Source organism: Pleurodeles waltl, chromosome 2_1 (assembly GCF_031143425.1).
Source record: "Pleurodeles waltl isolate 20211129_DDA chromosome 2_1, aPleWal1.hap1.20221129, whole genome shotgun sequence".
In the NCBI taxonomy this organism is placed as follows: Eukaryota; Metazoa; Chordata; class Amphibia; order Caudata; family Salamandridae; genus Pleurodeles; species Pleurodeles waltl.
In genome coordinates, this window is record NC_090438.1 from 30,349,450 (window position 1) to 30,371,127 (window position 21,678).

General features: G+C 45.9%; 1 protein-coding gene across 1 annotated transcript in view; it reads right to left on the reverse strand.

Annotated features, from left to right (window-relative positions):
- Positions 1-21,678, reverse strand: part of SDHA (succinate dehydrogenase complex flavoprotein subunit A) — a 123,116-nt gene that overhangs the window by 21,152 nt on the left and 80,286 nt on the right. Inside the window, exons 8-11 of the mRNA XM_069209154.1 lie at positions 20,294-20,462; positions 14,794-14,989; positions 12,625-12,796; positions 7,522-7,640 (exon numbers count right to left, since the gene is read on the reverse strand). Of these exons, the coding sequence (XP_069065255.1) occupies positions 7,522-7,640; positions 12,625-12,796; positions 14,794-14,989; positions 20,294-20,462 (656 nt within the window). The remainder of the gene's footprint in view (positions 1-7,521; positions 7,641-12,624; positions 12,797-14,793; positions 14,990-20,293; positions 20,463-21,678) is intronic.

The window sequence follows — 21,678 nt, forward strand, 5'->3', positions numbered from 1 at the left end:
TTGCACTGACCCAATACACCGGTTCTAGGTGCAGCAGAATCTACTAAAGCATTCTTGATTCTAAAGGATGCAGGACATACGTCTGCCATGAAATTCCTCATCAAGGAGAGGGGTTACAAACCTGCCCTTGAAGACTGATTGATGTATGCTTGGTATTTGGTATTTGTTTTGGATTGCAGTATTCAGTGAAGAAGGTGTCTCATTTTGTATCCTTCTAGACTCTAGCTTCTAGCAGAAATCAGAACGAAAACCTAGGTACCAGAATCCCTGCCTGTATCCCATCAAACTCTATATTCACCCAAAGGCTTCTGAAAAAGCTAGAATCTACCAGAAGCATCGTACAGACCCCCAAAGTTAACTGTAAATCGAGTGCATAGCTCCTGGAAGCTATAAAGAACTTTGGGTTGTAACTTCGGCTCAGAAGGTGTTAGGACATTCTGTTTTTCACAATTGTAAATGTGGGATTTATTTGCCTAGTAGAGTCCTCTTCTTTTTATAAAGTAAAGCAGTTCTTCAACCTCCAGTGCCAGCCACCTCTTGAAGTAAGCTTCAAGTGCTCTCCTTTGTGAGAGCCAGGTGCCTAAAGGGAGTCGCTTGGGTGTGCAAGCTGGAATACACCAGTGGTAGGGGACTCCACTGGACTCCAAGAAAAGGCCTCGTTCACAAAATGGAAACATTATGTGTCTCTTGACACCAAAGTACAGATCTGATGACCAAAACATCAGCAAACAACATGGAGCACTTCCAGTTTGCAGACAAGATCAGCAACTTCACTGGAGGAAATAACTTGGTAAAGAATTCAAGAAGACCATTAAGGTTGCCTGGCTTTTCCAAACCATGGAGAAGGTGGTTCACTACCAGTTCATAGTGAGAAGATATTGTGGAACAACATACTGTGGCCTAAATATCTATTAAAATAAGAGTGAATGAAAATGTCACTTACCCAGTGTACATCTGTTCGTGGCATCAGTCGCTGAAGATTCACATGTTGTGCATAGCCCGCCATCTGGTGTTGGGTCGGAGTGTTACAAGTTGTTTTTCTTCGAAGAAGTCTTTCGAGTCACGGGACCGAGTGACTCCTCCTCTTCGTCTCCATTGCGCATGGGCGTCGACTCCATCTTCGATTGTTTTCCCCGCAGAGGGTGAGGTAGGAGTTGTGTTGTAGTAACAGTGCCCATGCAATGGAGTGACTAAGTATGTTCCTATTAAAGGTTTAAATAATATATTTACAAATGTACAAAGCTTAAGCTAACTTCCGAACTGCTACAGGCTCCCGGGGAGGCGGGTGGGCACATGTGAATCTTCAGCGACTGATGCCACGAACAGATGTACACTGGGTAAGTGACATTTTCAGTTCAATGGCATCTGTTGCTGGAGATACACATGTTGTGCATAGACTAGTAAGCAGTTATCTCCCCAAAAGCGGTGGCTCAGCCTGTAGGAGTGGAAGTAGTTTGAAATAAGGTTCTTAACACGGCTTGACCTACTGTGGCTTGTTGTGCGGATAGCACGTCTATACAGTAGTGCTTGGTGAACGTGTGAGGCGTAGACCATGTTGAGGCGTAGACCATGCCTTACATATTTCGTTCATTGGAATATTTCCTAGAAAGGCCATGGTAGCACCTTTCTTTCTGGTTGAGTGTGCCCTTGGTGTAATGGGCAGCTGTCGTTTTGCTTTAAGGTAGCAGATTTGGATGCACTTAACTATCCATCTGGCTATACCTTGTTTTGATATTGGGTTTCCTGCATGAGGTTTTTGGAATGCAATAAATAGTTGTTTAGTTTTCCTGATGTTTTTTGTTCTGTCAATGTAGTACATTAATGCTCTTTTGACATCTAATGTATGTAGTGCCCTCTCAGCTACGGAATCTGGCTGTGGGAAGAACACTGGTAGTTCTACCGTTTGATTTAGGTGGAACGCTGAAATAACCTTTGGTAAAAATTTAGGATTAGTCCTTAGGACTACCTTATTTTTGTGTAGTTGGATAAAAGGTTCTTGTATTGTAAACGCTTGAATTTCGCTTACTCTTCGTAGAGATGTGATGGCGATGAGAAATGCAACTTTCCAGGTTAGGAACTGTATTTCGCAAGAGTGCATGGGTTCGAAAGGTGGACCCATGAGTCTTGTTAGGACAACATTGAGGTTCCATGAAGGAACGGGTGGTGTCCTTGGTGGTATAATTCTTTTAAGGCCTTCCATAAATGCTTTAATGACTGGTATCCTATATAGTGAAGTTGAATAGGTAACCTGCAGGTATGCAGATATTGCCGCAAGGTGTATTTTAATGGAAGAGAAAGCTAGGTTAGATTTTTGTAAGTGTAGCAAGTAACCCACTACATCCTTTGGAGATGCGTGTAATGGTTGGATCTGATTATGATGGCAGTAGCAAACAAACCTCTTCCATTTGCTTGCATAGCAGTGCCTAGTGGATGGCCTTCTGGCTTGCTTTATGACTTCCATACATTCTTGGGTAAGTTCTAAGTGTCCGAATTCTAGGATCTCAGGAGCCAGATTGCTAGATTCAGCGATGCTGGATCTGGATGCCTGATCTGTTGGTTGTGTTGTGTTAACAGATCTGGCCTGTTGGGCAATTTGATGTGGGGTACTACTGATAGGTCTAGCAGTGTTGTGTACCAGGGTTACCTTGCCCAAGTTGGTGCTATCAATATGAGTTTGAGTTTGTTTTGACTCAATTTGTTTACTAGATAAGGAAGGAGAGGGAGAGGGGGAAAAGCGTATGCAAATATCCCTGACCAGTTCATCCATAGGGCATTGCCCTGGGACTGCCTGTGTGGGTATCTGGATGCGAAGTTTTGGCATTTTGCGTTCTCTTTTGTTGCAAACAAGTCTATTTGAGGCGTTCCCCAAAGTCTGAAGTAAGTGTTTAGAATTTGGGGGTGAATTTCCCATTCGTGGACCTGTTGGTGATCTCGAGAGAGATTGTCTGCAAGTTGATTCTGGATCCCTGGAATAAACTGTGCTATTAGGCGAATGTGGTTGTGAATTGCCCATCGCCTTATCTTCTGTGCTAGAAGGTTCAACTGCGTTGAGTGTGTCCCCCCCTGTTTGTTTAGATAATACATTGTTGTCATGTTGTCTGTTTTGACAAGAATGTATTTGTGAGTTATGATTGGTTGGAAAGCCTTTAGTGCTTGAAAAACTGCTAGCAGTTCTAGGTGATTTATATGCAGTTTTGTTTGATGAACGTTCCATTGTCCTTGTATGCTGTGTTGATCGAGGTGTGCTCCCCACCCCGTCATGGAAGCATCTGTTGTTATTACGTAATGTGGCACTGGGTCTTGGAAAGGCCGCCCTTTGTTTAAATTTATACTGTTCCACCATAGAAGCGAGAGATATGTTTGGCGGTCTATCAACACCAGATCTAAAAGGTGACCCTGTGCTTGTGACCATTGTGATGCTAGGCACTGTTGTAAGGGCCTCATGTGCAGTCTTGCGTTCGGGACAATGGCTATGCATGAGGACATCATGCCTAGGAGTTGTAATATCATTTTTGCTTGTACTTTTTGTGTTGGGTACATGCGTCGTATGATATTGTTGAAATTTTGAATTCTTTGTGGACTTGGAGTGGCTAGTCCTTTTGTTGTGTCTATTATGGCTCCTAGGTATTGTTGTACCTTGCAAGGCAGAATGTGTGATTTTGCAAAGTTGACGGTGAAACCAAGTTTGTAGAGGTTTTGTATGACCTGATTTGTGTGGTGTGAGCACCTTGTCAGTGAGTTGATCTTGATTAGCCAGTCGTCTAGATACGGGAATACGTGTATTTGCTGCCTTCTGATGTGTGCAGCCACTACTGCTAGACATTTTGTAAAGACTCTTGGTGCGGTTGTTAAACCAAACGGCAATACTTTGAATTGGTAACGTATTCCTTTGAATACAAACCTTAGGTATTTCCTGTGCGACTGATGTATTGGTATATGGAAATACGCGTCTTTGAGGTCTAAGGTTGTCATGTAGTCCTGTAGTTTTAGCAATGGTAACACTTCTTGTAGCGTGACCATGTGAAAGTGATCTGATTTGATGTAGGTGTTTAGTATTCTGAGGTCTAGGATTGGTCTCAGTGTTTTGTCCTTTTTTGGTATTAAGAAGTAGAGTGAATAAACTCCTGTGTTTATTTGTGACTTTGGTACTAGTTCGATTGCATTCTTTTGCAATAATGCTTGGAGTTCTATTTCTAGAAGGTCGGAATGTTGTTTCGATAAATTCTGTGCTTTTGGTGGTATGTTTGGAGGGATTTGTAGAAATTCTATGCAATAACCATGTTGGATAATTGCTAAGACCCAAGTGTCTGTAGTTATTTCTTTCCATGCTTGGTAGTAATGACCTATTCTTCCCCCCACTGGTGTTGTGTGGAGGGGATGAGTGACATGTGAGTCACTGCTTGGTTGTAGGGGTTTTGGGGCTTTGAAATTTTCCCCTATTCCTAGGGAATTGTCCCCCTCTATATTGGCCCCGAAAACCTCCCCTGTACTGTCCCTGGTAGCTGGACGGTGTTGCCTGTGAGGTGCTGGCTTGTGTGGCCTGACCCCGAAACCCCCCTCTAAAGGTTGTCTTGCGGAAGGTGCTGTAAGTGCCTCTGCTCTGCGGGGAGTAGAGTGCGCCCATGGCTTTAGCAGTGTCAGTGTCCTTTTTCAGTTTCTCAATTGCCGTGTCCACCTCTGGTCCGAACAGTTGTTTCTCATTGAAGGGCATATTGAGCACTGCCTGCTGTATCTCTGGTTTAAAACCAGACGCTCGTAGCCATGCGTGCCTTCTTATAGTCACAGATGTGTTAATTGTCCTTGCAGCTGTGTCTGATGCGTCCATAGAGGAGCGTATCTGATTATTAGATATGTTCTGTCCTTCCTCAACCACCTGTTTCGCCCTCTTTTGTAGTTCCTTGGGTAGATGCTCAATGAGGTGTTGCATCTCGTCCCAATGGGCTCTGTCATAGCGCGCAAGTAGTGCTTGAGAGTTAGCGATGCGCCACTGGTTTGCAGCTTGTACTGCGACTCTCTTTCCGGCTGCATCGAACTTGCGGCTCTCTTTATCTGGGGGTGGTGCATCCCCAGATGTGTGGGAGTTGGCTCTCTTGCGAGCTGCTCCTACTACGACAGAATCTGGTGGCAGCTGTGTGGTGATGAAAACAGGGTCTGTGGGAGGCGCTTTGTATTTCTTTTCAACCCTTGGTGTGATTGCCCTACTCTTGACCGGCTCCTTGAAGATTTCCTTTGCGTGCCGAAGCATTCCTGGGAGCATAGGCAGGCTTTGGTAGGAGCTGTGGGTGGATGAGAGGGTGTTGAATAAGAAGTCATCCTCGACTGGTTCTGAGTGGAGGTTTACGTTGTGGAACTCTGCCGCTCTAGCCACCACTTGTGAATAAGCTGTGCTGTCTTCTGGTGGTGAGGGCTTTGTGGGATACGCCTCTGGACTGTTGTCCGACACTGGGGCGTCGTATAAGTCCCAAGCATCTTGGTCCTGGTCACCTTGGCTCACGGTGGTGTGAGCCGGGGAATGTGATGGAGTTTGTGCTGGCGAAACGTTAGTTACCTGTGGAGGAGAGGGTGGCGGAGTTACCTTTTTCACCATTTTTGTTTGTGGTGCTTGGTCTGTCTGAAACTCCAGTCTCCTTTTTCTCCTAATAGGGGGAAGGGTGCTTATTTTCCCTGTTCCTTCCTGTATGAAAATACGTTTCTGCGTATGGTCCACTTCGGTGGATTGCAACTCTTCCTCAAATCTATGCTTTCGCATCTGAGAGGACAAGGACTGCTCCTCTGAATAGGAACCGGTAACTGGGTCGGTTGCGGGTCGTTTCGGCACCGAAACCCTGTCTGTATGCTTTTTCGGCTCCAAGGTGACCTTCTTCTTTTTTAGAGTCGAAACCTCTCGGCGTCGATCTTCCTCGGTGCCGCTGTCTCGGCGTCGAGCCGTTTCGGCACCGCTATCTCGGCGTCGATCCTTTTCAGAAGCACTTTCTCGGTCCCGAGAAGGCTGCGTGCCGGTGTCTCGACCGGAGTCGGACGATCTCGGCACTGTGTCGGCCTTTTTCGGTGCCGATGGTCGGTCACCGAATTTATGGGTCGAGCCATGGCCTGGTGGCAGTGGCGTCCCCTGGGCCTTGTCACTTTTCTTTTGTTTCTTCGACGTCTTACTCACAGTTCTTGGATCGTCGAATTCCTCGGAGTCCGATTCGTGGATCGAGAAGGTTTCTTCTTCCTCTTGTTCCTCGAACTCTCGGTGCGCTGTCGGCGTGGACGCCATCTGAAGTCTTCTGGCTCGACGGTCACTAAGTGTCTTTCGGGACCCGAACGCACGACAGGCCTCGCAAGTCTCTTCACTGTGCTCAGGCGACAGGCACAGGTTACAGACCAAATGTTGGTCTGTATACGGGTATTTGTTGTGGCATTTGGGACAGAAACGGAACGGGGTCCGTTCCATCAGCGTTGTTGTACACGCGGTCGGGCCGACCAGGCCCCGACGGGGGATCGAAAGCTACCCCGAAGGGCACCGGAGCTCTTCAATCTTCGATGCGGTGTCGATTCAATCTAAGCCGATCCCGAACGCAACAATACCGACGTAATCTTACGATAGATAGCTAACTTTCCGTTCCGAAACTCGGAGCGACAGGAACACGTCCGAACCCGATGGCGGAAAGAAAACAATCGAAGATGGAGTCGACGCCCATGCGCAATGGAGACGAAGAGGAGGAGTCACTCGGTCCCGTGACTCGAAAGACTTCTTCGAAGAAAAACAACTTGTAACACTCCGACCCAACACCAGATGGCGGGCTATGCACAACATGTGTATCTCCAGCGACAGATGCCATCGAACAGTAAGTTTCATAGATGAGTATAGGTTTACTATACTCAACTTCACATCCAAGTACCTAAACAATATTTGTATCTATAATAATGTGCATGGCTGTGAAGTGAAGCATAATAAATCTACACTTCCCTAGGTGTATTTCCTTCTGCAATATTTGTTGGTTTATAATCAGGCTACAATATTATTTCCGCCACAATATTTCTGTTGTCAATATTCTGACATATAGAGCAGAGGACGTTCATCTGTTCACTACAAGTCTGTACTTCATTCTACTTTTATATAAAACCTGGATTATTCAGTGGGATTCTAGGCTTGTTCTTAAAAGCAAAATACGTATGAAGGAATACAATATCTGCTTTAAAGGAGTTCAAACACAGCATGTGTGCTCTAATTCAAGATTTCAAAGGGAAGATAGAATATGTACGATAGAAGATTGGGAAGACATTTTGGCTTTCAACGTGACCCTTTCACTACAGACACCATACCTCATATGAAGCAAACCAAAGCAATCCAAATAATAAGCATGCATTTCTGTTCATGAACAGATGTAAAAGTCTGCATTAATTCCGAAGAGGTGGTGACGTCTCAGAGCTGGCCAGTCTATCATCTCAGGCGCATGAAAGACAAATGTGGAAGGTAAACTCATAACGAACTTATGCATATTAGAAAGACACGTGGGTCAAAAAATGGCCTCTTACCTTCTGCATATTAATTCGTAGCTCTGAGGTTCTAGTGCTCCCGTTTGCAAACCGTAACTTGTCGAGGTTTGCGACAGATGCTTCACCAGCATTTGGCTTAACTGAAGGGACTGGATCACCTGAGGAGAAGGAAAGCAGAGCTATATGGCTGTAGACCACGAAGAATGGCCTTTTCATCATCATGTATATACAATTATCAAGTTTTCTCCAGTTTGCACAAACCTTATAACCCAATTACAATCATACATATCACAATTATGAAAGAATTACACATATTTGTAATTAATTATAAAATAATGCCTTACATTATTAACAATATAATAGAGGTTTACCTGCACAACCCCACCACCTGGTTCATTCTGTTTACTGAGATTGGATGGTGTAGGGCAACGAACAAGCAGACAGGTCTATTAGTAGGGGAAGGTGTGCTGGTTACCACTGCAAAGGATGTTATATTATGGCTGTCATAAGTTGAAAAATAGCACTATCATCTGTGATCCATTATTTCTAAAGATGGCCTCTGCAATTTCTTCAACTGTAGACACGAAAGGCACATAGGAAACTGATCCAAAGATGTCTATGTTCATTAAGGATGGTCTTAGAAAGGAGTGCACACAAGATTATTTTTGGACAGTGGTGACTAGAGCCTACTTTACTAGAGGAGTGGAGGAATGAGAAATTAGTGACACCAAAATGATCCACAAGTGGCATTGCTCGCTCAGCAGGTGTTTGGGTGTGTTTTGCCATGAATTGTGGCACCCTCTTCTATTGTGACAGGATGGAAAAATAAGGGGGGTTACAAGACCTGTGTTCTGAGGCTGCAAGCACAAACCAGAATTACCATCTGTGTCAGAGGATTGCAGAATTTTGAGGGGGTTGTTGCAGAAGAGACTTTGGAGTTTATGCAGCCATTTTGAAGTCTTCAAAATGTGGGAGTTTACCATGCTTGTGTTTCTGAAGTAGATTTATGGTTCATAAGAAATCATATAAAGTAGGCCTGTCTTGTTTTTAATATAGGTAAGACCAAATTTATGGGCACTGAGGCGACTATCTCCATCTAAAGATGGACTTTAAATGATTGAGGACAAAGTGTTCTGGGGTCTCTGCAAATTAGCAGGACTATTCTATGTTTATGAGTATCAGTGAGGAACTGTAGGAAATTACCCGCTTTTTAGCATGGTTACCCCCACTTTTTGCCTGTTTGTCTGTGTGTTTCACTGTGTTCACTAGGATCCTGCTAACCAAGACCCCAGTGATTATGTTCTCTCCCTTCTAACTTGGTAACTTGTACCATTTTCACCCCACATTTTACATACTGGTGCCCCCATGTAAGTCCCTAGTATAGGATACACAGCTAACCAGGGCATTGGAGTAACAGGGGATCCCTATGGACTGCAGCATATATTATGCCACCTATAGGAAGCCCATGCAAAGTGTTCTGCAGGTCTGCCACTGCAGCCTGTGTGAAAGGGTGCATGTGCCCTTTCACTACCAGGTCACTGCACAAGGTAATTCACTCCTATGGCAGGCCCTCCTAGCCCAGAGGGCAGGGTGCAAGTACCTGTGTGTAAGGGCACCCCTTGCACTAGCAGAGGTGCCCCCACGGACCCTAGCTCAGTTTTCCTGGACTTTGTGAGTACGGGGACGCCATTTTATGTGTGTACTGGACATAGGTCACTACCTATGTCCACCTACATTATGGTACCTCCGAACCTAGGCGTGTTTGGTATCAAACATATTGGAATCGTACCCCAATACTGTTGTAAGTATTGAAAGTATGATTCCATGCACTCTGGGGACTCCTTAGAGAACCCCCTGCATTGCTACTACCAGTCTTACAGGGTTTTCTGGGCAGCCCATGCTGCTGCCACCCCTCAAACAGGTTTCTGATTTCCTGCTGCTTGATCTGATGAAGCCCAGAAAGGCAGAACAAAGGATTTCCTCTGGGAGAGGAGGGTAGCAGTCGCTCCCTTTGGAAATAGGTGTGACTGGCTTGGAAGGGGTAGCATCCTCAAGCCACTGGTATGTTTTGAAGGGCACATTTGGTGCCCTCTGTGCATAAACCAGTCTACACTGGTTCAGAGCCCTCCAGTCTCTGCTCTGGTGAAAAATTGGACAATGGAGATGGGTCTGACCACTCCCCTGTCCATCACCACCCCAGGGATGGTGCCCAGAACTCCTCCAGAGGGTCCCTGGGTTATGCCATTTTGAATCCAAGGTTGGCAGGGACCTCTGTGAACATCTGAGTGACCAGGCAGGTGACGTCAGAGCCCCCTCCTGATAGATGGTCACCTGGCTAGGTGACCAATCCCCCCTTTAAGGGCTATTTAGGGTCTCTCTTGGGTGGGTCCTCAGATTTGACGTGCAGGACTCCTCTGCAACGTTTACTTCAACTTCTGCCCACTAGAACTGCAATTGGACTTCACAGGAACCTAAAATCTGTAGCTACAGCGATGACTCTGCTCAGCAACATTGTTTCTCTGGCTCCTTCCAGCAACTGCAACACTTCCCCGGCTGTGCATCCTCTGAGGGCGGCGAGTCTTCAATCTGCACCAAGAAGAAGGAATCGCCCTTGGAGAGAAAGAGTCACTCCTCTGCATCCACAGGCACCTACTGCAACGACAACCGGCTGCGTGGATCTCCTTTCCTCCCGAGCTGCGTGGATCCTGCAATACAGGTGGTGGTCCGGAGTAGTCCTCTGGGTCCTCTCTGCCAGCTGTCCAAGTTTAGTGGAGGTAAGCCCTTGCCTTCCTACGCAGTACCCCCTGGGAACAGCATTTTTGCAGCTGCCAAGGCTTTTTTGCATCTCCTCCAAAGGATCTTCAGGCTACGTGTAGCTCCAGCCCCCAACACTTCTTCCTGTGACGAACAGCCCTCTGCGTGGTTATTATGCGGCATGGGATGCCTTTCTGCAGTGCTGCATGGGCTCCTCCTGCGACTTTTGTGTTCCAGTCCTGTGGGTGCTGCCATTGCTCTGTGTTGCTGAGGATCCCTGTCACTCCCCCCTCCTGGGTTGAGTCCTACTGGGCCTTGCTGGTCCCTGGCAGCTCCAGTTTTCCACTAACCACAAATTTGCCTTGCCTAAGGCTTGTTGGTGGAACTACTGCATCAACACCCATCTGCAATCTTCATTCCAGCGTGGGACATCTTCTGCATCCATCATGAACTCTTCTCCAGCTTCAGGGCTGCAGTTCTCACCTGATCTTCATCACCATCGACCAACTCCTTCAAGTACAGCTGAGTGGGTAGTAGCTCCTACTCCTCCTGGACTCCACTGTGGCTCTTGGACTTGGTCCCCTCTCTCCACAGGTCTTCCTCTCCAGGAATCCACCACTGGTTTCTTGTAGTCTTGTCTGGGTGTCTTCTTTTCTTCTTTTCCTTTCTTTCGGGTGGTTTGTGGGAATTCCAGTGATTTACTCCTACTTTCCTGGTCGCTGGGGAGGGGAGGGCTGGGATACTGTGTTACTTACCTCTGTGGTTTTCTAGTACTCCAAGACCCCCCCCCCCCCCCACACACACATTCCACTTACATAGGTGGGAGTCGTGTGTTCGCATTCTGTTTTTTTTAGTATATGGTCTGTGCTCCCCCAAGGGTCACTCTTGGTTATCTACAGTTGCACTGTTTTCCAACCTTTTCTATGCCTATTACTGTTTTATAAAATTAATGTATTACTTACCTCTTGCCCTTCTAGTATTTTGTGACCAAAAATAAAGTACCTTTATTTTTGTACAACTGAGTGTTTTCTTTCATGTGTGTAAGTGCTGTGTGACTACAGTGGTTTTGCATGTCTCCTAGATAAGCCTTGGCTGCTCATCCACAGCTACTTCTAGACACTGCCCACACTTCACTAAGAGGGGATACCTTGACCTGGTATAAGGTGTAAGTGCCTTAGGGACCCACCACACACCAGGCCAGCTTCCTACAAGAACCTACAATACAAAAGTGAACCTACAACACAATAAGCTGCAAATATAGGCTTCTCATACACAAGAATCTCCTTAGTGTAAAAGAACAGCTGCTATTGGAATACAGCTATCATCTGAGGGAATCAGGATAAGTCCCTGATATTTTGTTTCACACAAAGAGGGCAAACCCAGAGGATCCCCTTTCTTACAGGGTTCCTTGCATTTACCCTATCTGTGTTTTTAACATGCATTCATCCCTTGAACGTCTGGGTGCAGTCATGCAGCTTTTGAGTTTATATGCACAGAGTCACACTCCGATTCCTCGAAATATTGGAAGGGATCTCGATACTTCCACTGAGAACTTTCTGTTGTTCCTATTTGCAGTGCATGTCTAATTGTGCCACTACCAGGTTAAGTAAAACAGCAGCAGGGCACAGGTCTAACCCCCTTTAATGACAGCCTCTCACCTCTACTAGTTTCTTGTCTTATCTTCCCCAGGGAACGATTCAAGTGCCACTCGGTGCCTGTGGTATAAAAGTCTGGGACCAATCCTTATTCATCACTTAGAAAACCAAAAGTAATTGAATAATAAAAATAATAACCTCATTTTTAGGTCGAGTGTGCAAGAGCTCTGGCCTGTTGTAATCTATGTGTGGGCTTTTAACCACGCCCATCACTACCACTTGTTTTTGGGCTTGCATTTCAAAAATCCTTTGTTATCATTGATAAATGCTTTACTTTTGTCCCTCTTTGGGGCACTTTTGTTACTGCCTTGGACATCGACCCTGTTACATGGATAATTGCACATTTGCCAATACTTCTGACTGCGAGCAAATTTCTTTTTCCTTTTGTGTGTCTCCTTCACGCTCATGGCGGCCTTGGCGCTTTGAATTGCCTCGCTTTTGTCAACGTTTTTTTTTTTTCTTTCAAATTTAATTTATGTGGCAAGAAACGTCCAGTTAGGAATTTACAACATTAATAGCTCTTACTCGAGCAAACGTGAGGCCTACTGCATTGTAAGTGCTAGTTACAAGTTTCATCCCACCAATCTACTGAACAGCAGGTCAGCTGTAGTACTAGTAAGAGTACTTTTTAGAACAGCATTTTTAAACACTCCCCTCTCCAGCCCAGGCAGCTCCTCACTTCTACTTGGAGCACCATTAAACTCCGTACTGAGCTCGGCACATTTCATCTTACCTGGCTTATTCAGTTCTGCGATGGTCAGGGCACAGGCACGACCGAACACAACCAAATCCAGCAACGAGTTGGCTCCAAGTCGATTAGCACCATGAACAGAAGCTGAAGCAGCTTCGCCGCAAGCATAGAGACCAGGCACCACCTTATCCTGCCCACCTTCATGAATTATTACCTGCAGGGAGAAAGCATAAGCCCCCGTCAATCAACATATTACTCATGGATGACAGAGAAACACAGATGTTACATATTCTTGTGTTTCTTGAGCACATGCTGCACCCGGATACTGTGCAACTGCTGGGCGCACACACCGTATATCCTGCTGCTGCCCCATCATATCTGTCACTATCTGAGAGGAGCACCAGTCACCTGCCCACTGACCAAGCTGTGACCCCTGCCTGATAAACACCCGCTGCTTATCCTCTACCAGGCCACAGAGGTTACCTGCCCATACACAATCTTCTCTCCCTTTCCTGTGTTACAGCAAAAACTGCCTGACAGACCTGCCTAGAGGCCTGCCAGTTCCTGATGAAACTATAGCTCATGTCCTGACTTGTGACATCAGTGATTGCGTAGAATAACTTATTGTAGAACTAGGCCTAGGAGGCAACTCTAGAGGTATAAGATATTCCTAGACAGGATCCTCTTCTAGTATAACCTGAAAGACAGGCCTAAAGATCCCCATACGGCAAACCAAGATATCTGCCCCTCCACCTCTCACAAATATTCCTGCTGACACACTCATTCTGTGATATACCTCTTTCTTGTCAAGGTGATTCATACCTGACTAACAACCAAAACCTTTCCTCATAACTGTGACACCGCTAAACCCTGTGCCTCAAGACCCTTGTCTTTATGATCACCACCTACAGATGTCCTCTGTTCCATACCCTCCTCCCTGGCACAGGGATCACTGCCCGACATACACATTCAGCTCCCGTCCAGGCACGGTGATCCAGGACTGCCAGACAGGATGTGCTCCACCTCTTTCCATGACAGAGACAGGCTGTGCTCTCCAGCTAAATCCAGAACAGCGGCCTATGACCGACAGACAGGCCCTCTCTCCAGCTACATCTTGCAGCAGCGGCCTCTGACTGCCAGGCCTCTCTCCAGCTACATCCAGAAACAGCGGCCCATGACCGACAGACAGGCCCTCTCTCCAGCTACATCTTGCAGCAGCGGTCTCCGGGCGACAGACAGGTTCTGCTCTATAGCTACATTTTGCAGCAGCAGTCTCTTCTTGACAGACAGGCTCTGCTCTCCAGCTACATCTTGCAGCAGCAGCGGATTCTGCTTGACAGGCTGCTCTCCAGCTATATCTTGCAGCAGCGGCCTCTGACTGACAGACAGGCCCTCTCTCCAGCTACATCCAGAAACAGCAGCCTCTGACCGACAGACAGGCCCTCTCTCCAGCTATATTTTGCAGGAACAGTCTCTTAGCGACAGACAGGTTCGGCTCTCCAACTTCATCTTGCAGCAGCAGCCTCTGACTGACAGGCTCTGCTCTCCAGCTACATCTTGCAGCAGCAGCCTCTGACCAACAGGCTCTGCTCTGCAGCTTCATCTTGCAGCAGCGGTGTCTGCTTGACAGACAGGCTCTGCTCTCCAGTTACATCTTGCAGCAGCGGTGCCTGCTTGACAGACAGGCTCTGCTCTCCAGCTACATCTTGCAGCAGCGGCCTCTGACCAACAGGCTCTGCTCTGAAGCTTCATCTTGCAGCAGCGGTGTCTGCTTGACAGACAGGCTCTGCTCTCCAGCTACATCTTGCAGCAGTGGCCTCTGACCGACAGGCTCTACTCTCCAGCTACATCTTGCAGCAGCGGCCTCTGACTGACAGGCTCTGCTCTCCAGCTACATCTTGCAGCTGCGGTGTCTCCTTGACAGACCTGCTGTTACCAACCTCAGTACCTACCAGAAAGTCTGGCGCACTTACACGCTCTCATTCATACCCAGTTTGTCACCCTCCTGTGAGTGGTAAAAAGAAACCTGTGGTGCACAACATAACCAGAATATAAAAAAATATATATATAGTACTGTATGTAGAACAATTACAGTGTTGTGCCAATCGTGATATATTTGTAGGTTTCCATCATAGGAAAGCGCACACTACAGAGAGCAATATAGCTATATGTTTTGGTTTCCATCCTGTCAGAAGTACGCAGAGCTCTCACCTCACCCCTGTAGTTAGTAGGGATGCCGCCCATGTTGTAATGCACAGTCGGAAGAACTGGGATAGGCTCTTTCGTGACATCAACACCGGAGAAAATCATGGCGGTCTCAGAGATCCCTGGGAGACGCTTGGCCAGCTGCTGTGGTGGAAGATGGTGCAGCTGTAAAAACACATGGTCTTTATCAGGACCACACCCTCTGCAAAAGGAAGCAAAGAAACCACATTAGGAGAAAACATACCTGTGTGATGTACAGAAAAGAAGACTTGTTTCTGCTGCATCTACCACCCCGGGCAGCTTACTGTGGGCGGCTGCTAAGAATTATTTTTGAGGTCCCATGTAAGCTTTTTTTGTGCGTGGTCACTGAACCACGGACCCGGTTACTGTGCTCATTGCTGCAGAGAGAGGCCAAAACACTGCAAACTCTTGGAGGGGACTAAAGAGGTGACAATCCAGCAGGATGGCCTGCAGTAGAGGCCATTCCTGAGACAAGCTGCTGTACAAGGTAGAATTCAAAGTGATTTCTAGTGTCTAGCCCTGAAGCTGGGTGAGGGGGTCAGAGACAAGCAATAATGGACAATATTAAAGTCACCCAGGAGGGCAGGTGATCACCTACAAGCAGTAGATGAGATGGCAGAGTGACCTCTCGGTACGGAGTTGACTGTTTTAAAGGGTTGATGGTGGTTCTCTGAAAGCTCCGGTGTATCCTGTGGCTTTCCTTATATGTTTCATATTATTATATTGTTTCTCTGGGTCCAGTCTGGATTAGGAGTTATCGTCCAGTCTGCTATGATTACTAGTTGCCAGAAGCAAGTCATACCATTGGGGCTACCTAGAGAAGTATAGGTCTATTTGGGGTCATGTATGGTCTTCCACAGTGATCCCGAAGAATATGTTTTTGAGGCTTTTCCAGGAACTCGCTCAAGCGTGGTCCAAGACAGACTGAGGAAAGAGTCCATAGTCTTACATTCATCAATGCAGTTAAAAAAATTTTTTTTGCAGAAGTTTGATTTAAAAAACGTGCAATAATAAATATAATAAACAAATTTGACCAATTATTTAAAGTTACCACTAAAATGTAATTAATCAATCATATGGGTTACAGAAATGTGTGTTTTTGTTTCGCTAAAGTTAAGAATTTAAATATACAACCAATCTCTTTGTTTAATTCTCCCTTGAAAGACAGATAAATTGCTGCTTTAGCTGCTCTTGTCGAATTCAGACTGAAAATGTGTTTTAAGTACTTTCTTCTTATTGCAAATTAATCCTGGCATTGGAAAATAAGTGAATTGTTTTCACAGCAACATGGCGGAGGCGACACGTTGTTTTTTTTCCTTGTTAGCCAATAGCTATGCCCTTCTAACTACCAAAACAGAATCCAAATAAGCAACAGAATTAAAATGTTTCTCAAAATGTATTCAAAGAGGACTCAAAATACTTCTGTCCCCTGTGTTTTGCAGATGAATGGAATTCTTATATTTTGCTGATTGTTTCAAATCTGATTTTAAAAACTTGACCCGATTAATTACTTTGCTAGTTTCTACCATCTGGGCTTATTTATTCTTTATGCAGAATCCCGCTAGTGTCAGAAATGTGTAAATTTCTAATATTGAGGTCAGACCTTGATCCATGTAACATTCGTGGATTCACCATGTAATTCCCTTCGGATCTTCAATTTTAGGTTAGTTGTGTTGGCCAAGCAACACTCGCGGACATAGTTAAGAAGGTTTATTTGGCTTAGAACTGCTATATGAGTGAGGCCTAGTTCGAATGGTATTTGTGAGTAAGAAGAATATATTAATTGAGTGATATGGGCAACGCGGGGCATGGGAGCATCGCAGAGGTAAACTGATGCTTTGCAGCATCTTGGGGCAGAAGAGAAGCATACAAGGGAGACCGCTGGATAAAATACAAATTTTCATGGAGTGCCTCAGGAAAGACAAAAAAAAAAAATCAAGCAATGGTGGAAGAAATTAAGAAGCCAATTAGAGAGATGGTTAAGAGGCTATGCTCCATGGGAGAGAAAAAGACATGCTAGAAGAGCAAAAATAAAGAGTCGGCCAAAGAAAGAAAGCAACTGTGAGTGACAAAACACAGGGCCAACGGTAAGCAATAGGTGGAATGCATTCCTAAGTAAACCTTTAGAATGTCCCCCTATATACCGTTGCAACTGAACAGCTTTGCCAGTATTTCACCAGTGCATTGTTGTTTAGTAGAGATTAGACACTGGATTAAAATAAACCAATTAAGTACTTAAGCCAGCAAGAAGGAATGTTTACTCTGAGATCCTCAGATGATCGATATGGACTTCTGGCCTCCTGAGTTTAGTGATGTGCCCCCTCCAGCCCAATCAGGAAGGATATTTATTTGAACCCATTTTTGTCCTTTGACAATCAAATCTCTGCTGCGACTAAGGCTGCATACTTTTCATTATTCAACGTTTCGACTGTGCTCCATCACTGGCAGATATTCACTTAGTACTGTTAAGGGTCTTCTCCAAATTGATGTATTGCCTGGCTACTTAAATACCATGAAACAACACGAAACAGCTGCAGGCTGACCAAAACCAAACTATCAGAACAGTATATGGTCTCGTAAAATCGGATCATAAGTTCCTTGGCTAGTTAACAATCAAGGAGAGGATCTATCATGAAGTCAAGATTCTAATGACTAAATCAGTTCAAAGCCTTTTTCTAAGTACTTGTTGTAGGAAGTTGGCTCTGTATATACGATCTCAAAGTAAGAGATAGCGTGCAGAGTCCAAGGGTTCCCCTTAGAGGTAAGATAGTGGCAAAATTAGATAATTCTAATGCTCTATTTTGTGGTAGTGTGGTCGAGCAGTAGGCTTATTAGGGGGTAGTGTTAAGCAGTTGTTGTACACACACAGGCAAATAATGAGGAACACACACTCAAAGACTTACTCCAGGCCAATAGTTTTATATAGAAAAATATATTTTCTTAATTTAATTTTAGAACCACAAGTTCAAGATTTGAAGTAAATACATAAAATGCAAGGTACTCCACACAGGTAAGTTAGGAACTTTGAATTAGAGTAATAACATATACAGTTTTTGTTAAAATGGCAATAAGCTATTTTAAAAGTAGACCGTGCAAAAATCAACAGTTCCTGGGGGAGGTAAGTATTGGTTTGATTGTGAGGTAAGTAAGACACTTAAAAGTCTCAGTTCCTGGGCATAGGCAGCCCACCGTTGGGTGTTCAAGGAAAACCCAAAGTTACCACACCAGCATCTCAGGGCTGGTCAGGTGCAGAGGTCAAAGAGATGCCCAAAACACACAGGCGCCTATGGAGAAAAGGAGTGCTCTGGTTCCAGTCCGCCAGCAGGTAAGTACCCGCGTCCTGGGGGGGCAGACCAGGGGGGTTTTGTAGGTCTGGGAGGGCAGTAGCCAATGGCTACTGTCCTGGAGGCTGGCTACACCCTCTTTGTGCCTCCTCCTTGAGGGAAGGGGGCACATCCCTAATCCTACTGGGGGAATCCTCCAAAACTAAGATGGAGGATTTCCAAAGGCAGGGGTCACCTCAGCTCAGAGCACCTTAGGGGCTGTCCTGACTGGTGGGTGACTCCTCCTTGTTTCTCTCATTATTTCCTCCAGCCTTGCCGCCAAAAGTGTGGGGCAGTGGCCGGAGAGGCGGGCATCTCCACTAGCTGGGATGCCCTGTGGCGCTGTAACAAAGGTGGTGAGCCTTTGAGGCTCACCGCCAGGTGTTACAGTTCCTGCAGGGGGAGGTGAGAAGCACCTCCACCCAGTACAGGCTTTGTTCCTGGCCAGAGTGACAAAGGCACTCTCCCCATGTGGCCAGCAACATGTCTGGTTGTGGCAGGCTGGCAGAAACTGGTCAGCCCCACACTAGAAGTCGGATTGGTATTCAGGGGGCATTTCTAAGATGCCCTCTGTGTGCATGTTACAATAAATTCCACACTGGCAACAGTGTGCATTTATTGTGCTGAGAAGTTTGATACCAAACTTCCCAGATTTCAGTGTGGCCATTTTGGAACTGTGGAGTTCATGTTTGACAAACTCCCAGACCATATTTTCTTATGCCTACCCTGCACTTACAATGTCTAGGGTTTGCTTAGACACTGTAGGGGCATAGTGCTCATGTACATATGCCCTCACCTGTGGTATAGTGCACCTTGCCTTAGGGCTGTAAGGCTGCTAAAGGGGTGACTTACCTATGCAACAGGCAGTGTGACGTTGGCATGGCACTCTGAGGGGAGTGCCATGACGACTTAGTCATTTTCTCCCCACCAGCACACACAAGCTGTGAGGCAGTGTGCATGTGCTTAGTGAGGGGTCCCCAGGGAGGCATAAGACATGCTGCAGCCCTTGGAGACCTTCCCTGGCATCAGGGCCCTTGGTACCAGTTACAAGGGACTTATGTGAGTGCCAGGGCTGTGCCAATTGTGGAAACAAAGGTACAGTTTAGGGAAAGAACACTGGTACTGGGGCCTGGTTAGCAGGGTCCCAGCACATTTTCAATAATAACTTAGCATCAGCAAAGGCAAAATGTCAGGGGGTAACCATGCCAAGGAGGCATTTCCTTACACTTGTTGACTCAAATATGCAAAAATATACTAGAGGAATCTGCTCAGCAACTGACCCTAAGTTGGCCTTGGGCAGAAGGCAAGGTAAAAAAAATTGGTGGTAGGAGACTAAGGCCCTCATTACGGCTCCGGTGGTCTTTTTTCAAGACGCTGAAGCTGCTGCAGCCAGCATAATGACAGTGTTGGTGCTATGCTGGCCACCCTATTAGGAGTTTTCCACTGGGCCGGCCGGCAAAAACAGCGTTTCGGCCCATTGGCCCAGCAGAAAAATCCCCACAACATTGACACCTGCTCGTAATCGAGCCAGTGGCAATGTTGTGGTCAGTCGGGTGCGACAGTACTCATCGCGGATTTCACTGCCTGTAATTCGGGCAGTGAAATGCGCAACAGGGCTGTCCATGGAGACCCCCTGACACCCCCCTTCCGCCAGCCTTTGCATGGCAGTGAGACCGCCATGCAAAGGCTGGCAGAAAGGGTACTCGTAATCCCCAGGGCAGCGCTGCCTTGGCAGATTGCAACTGCTGAGATCACCAGGCTGTTGACAGCCGGCAACCTGGCGGTGGGACCATGGCCCATCTGCCATGGTCATAATAGGGTGGTCAGACTGCCCTGTCTGCGGCGGTCCGACTGCCATCGTGACTGTGGCGGTCTTGAGACCGCCACACTGGTAATGAGGGCCTAGGTGTTGCTGGAGTTGCACTAGGGAATGCATTGCTGTTTGGCCTTCACCACACCACTACTCTTACTTCCTGTCAGCATAAACTGAAAGAATCTCTTTGGAGGCTGGGGTCTTATGTATTTAGTGGTCAGCTGTCTAGTTGTTTCATGTCTTATGCTGTATTTTGTTGTGTATTATGTGATCAAAGTACTTTGATATTGTTCATGCATTTAGAAACCGAAATACCAATACAATGAGCACGTAGAACTGTTCCACAAACCTTCCTTCGCGGATTTCAATTGTCATAGAACGGGACACGACATCTCGAGAAGCCAGATCCTTCGCTACAGGCGCATATCTTTCCATAAAGCGTTCCCCCTCGCTGTTTATGAGAATGCCTCCTTCACCGCGAGCCCCTTCAGTAATCAGACAGCCGGCGCCATAGATACCTTTACGTGGGAGAGACACAAGCTATGACAACATAAATCAACTGTCGAACCAAGACAATCTAATGATGTGCATTTACTAAACCTTAAAGGTGTTGTGGGGCTGGGCAGAGAAAACAAATATGAAATCAGCCTGTGCCCAACAAGCAAGAACCATTCGCTGCACCTCCTGAAGGCCTCAGAGTTGCTGTCTCTTAAAAGTTGCTTCTGTTACCTACACGGTGATACCTCTCGTAAGTAGATATCCTCCTGACTGATAACTTGTGAAGATCTGAAACCCAGCAGTTAGGGCCAGAATTAAAACTTAAATTACTTTACAAAAGGCCATAAAACACCACTAGAGAATTGAGACAACAGAAGACAAAGTATGCAGTAAAGGCGACTAATTTGCAAGGAAAATCCTATTAGGAGAAATATTAAGAGATTAGTTATTATCTACTCTACAAAATAAGTCTCAATTTTAGAAGATAAATATGCTGTAATTCAGATACTTTTCAAATTGGTATTTCGTACAAAATGAATAGTTCTGCAGAGCATGGAAGGAATATAACACAATTCTATTTACAGTGCCCTTCGGCCTTCCCAGAATTACATGTAGTATGAAAACCCACTTCCCAGTCCAACAATCTAGGATATCAACATTAATTGGGTAGTAAAATATTTATCAATTTAACAACTCAATATATAGCAATGAACAGGTGAAAGATGGTCAATTATTTGCTGAAAAGCACCAGCAGCAATTTTGCATTCTGTGTGCAGCATTTTAGTAACCTTGGACTGTTTGAACTTAGGACAAAACGTGAGCTAGTGTGAAAGGTTTCTGCATGCGTTCGGTTAATCTGCGCTGCCCAATACTGTTACATCCATGTTCGATGTTGGACAATCTTTTGTGTTTACCCCTCAATGAGCTTGACGATTATGCAAGCCCACTTGAGATACTTCCTTCTACTGTAGGTTTTTGTTCACATCAGAGCTGGGCTTTGCTGCTAGAACACAACAAGAATGTGCTGTCTTAAGTGAGAAACACTACCGGCTTCTCAACCCAAGCAATGCAGGTAGTGATGATAGTGGTAGGGCACTTCTATTCGAAGCACAGACCAGCATGCCTGCGGAGAGTCCGACTACTGTCTCTCACCTAAAGAAGGTCACTTCTATCTCCCATTACTTGAGTTCTTGGCCTCGAACAGTCGGGGGCACAGGAATTGCATGTATATGGCTG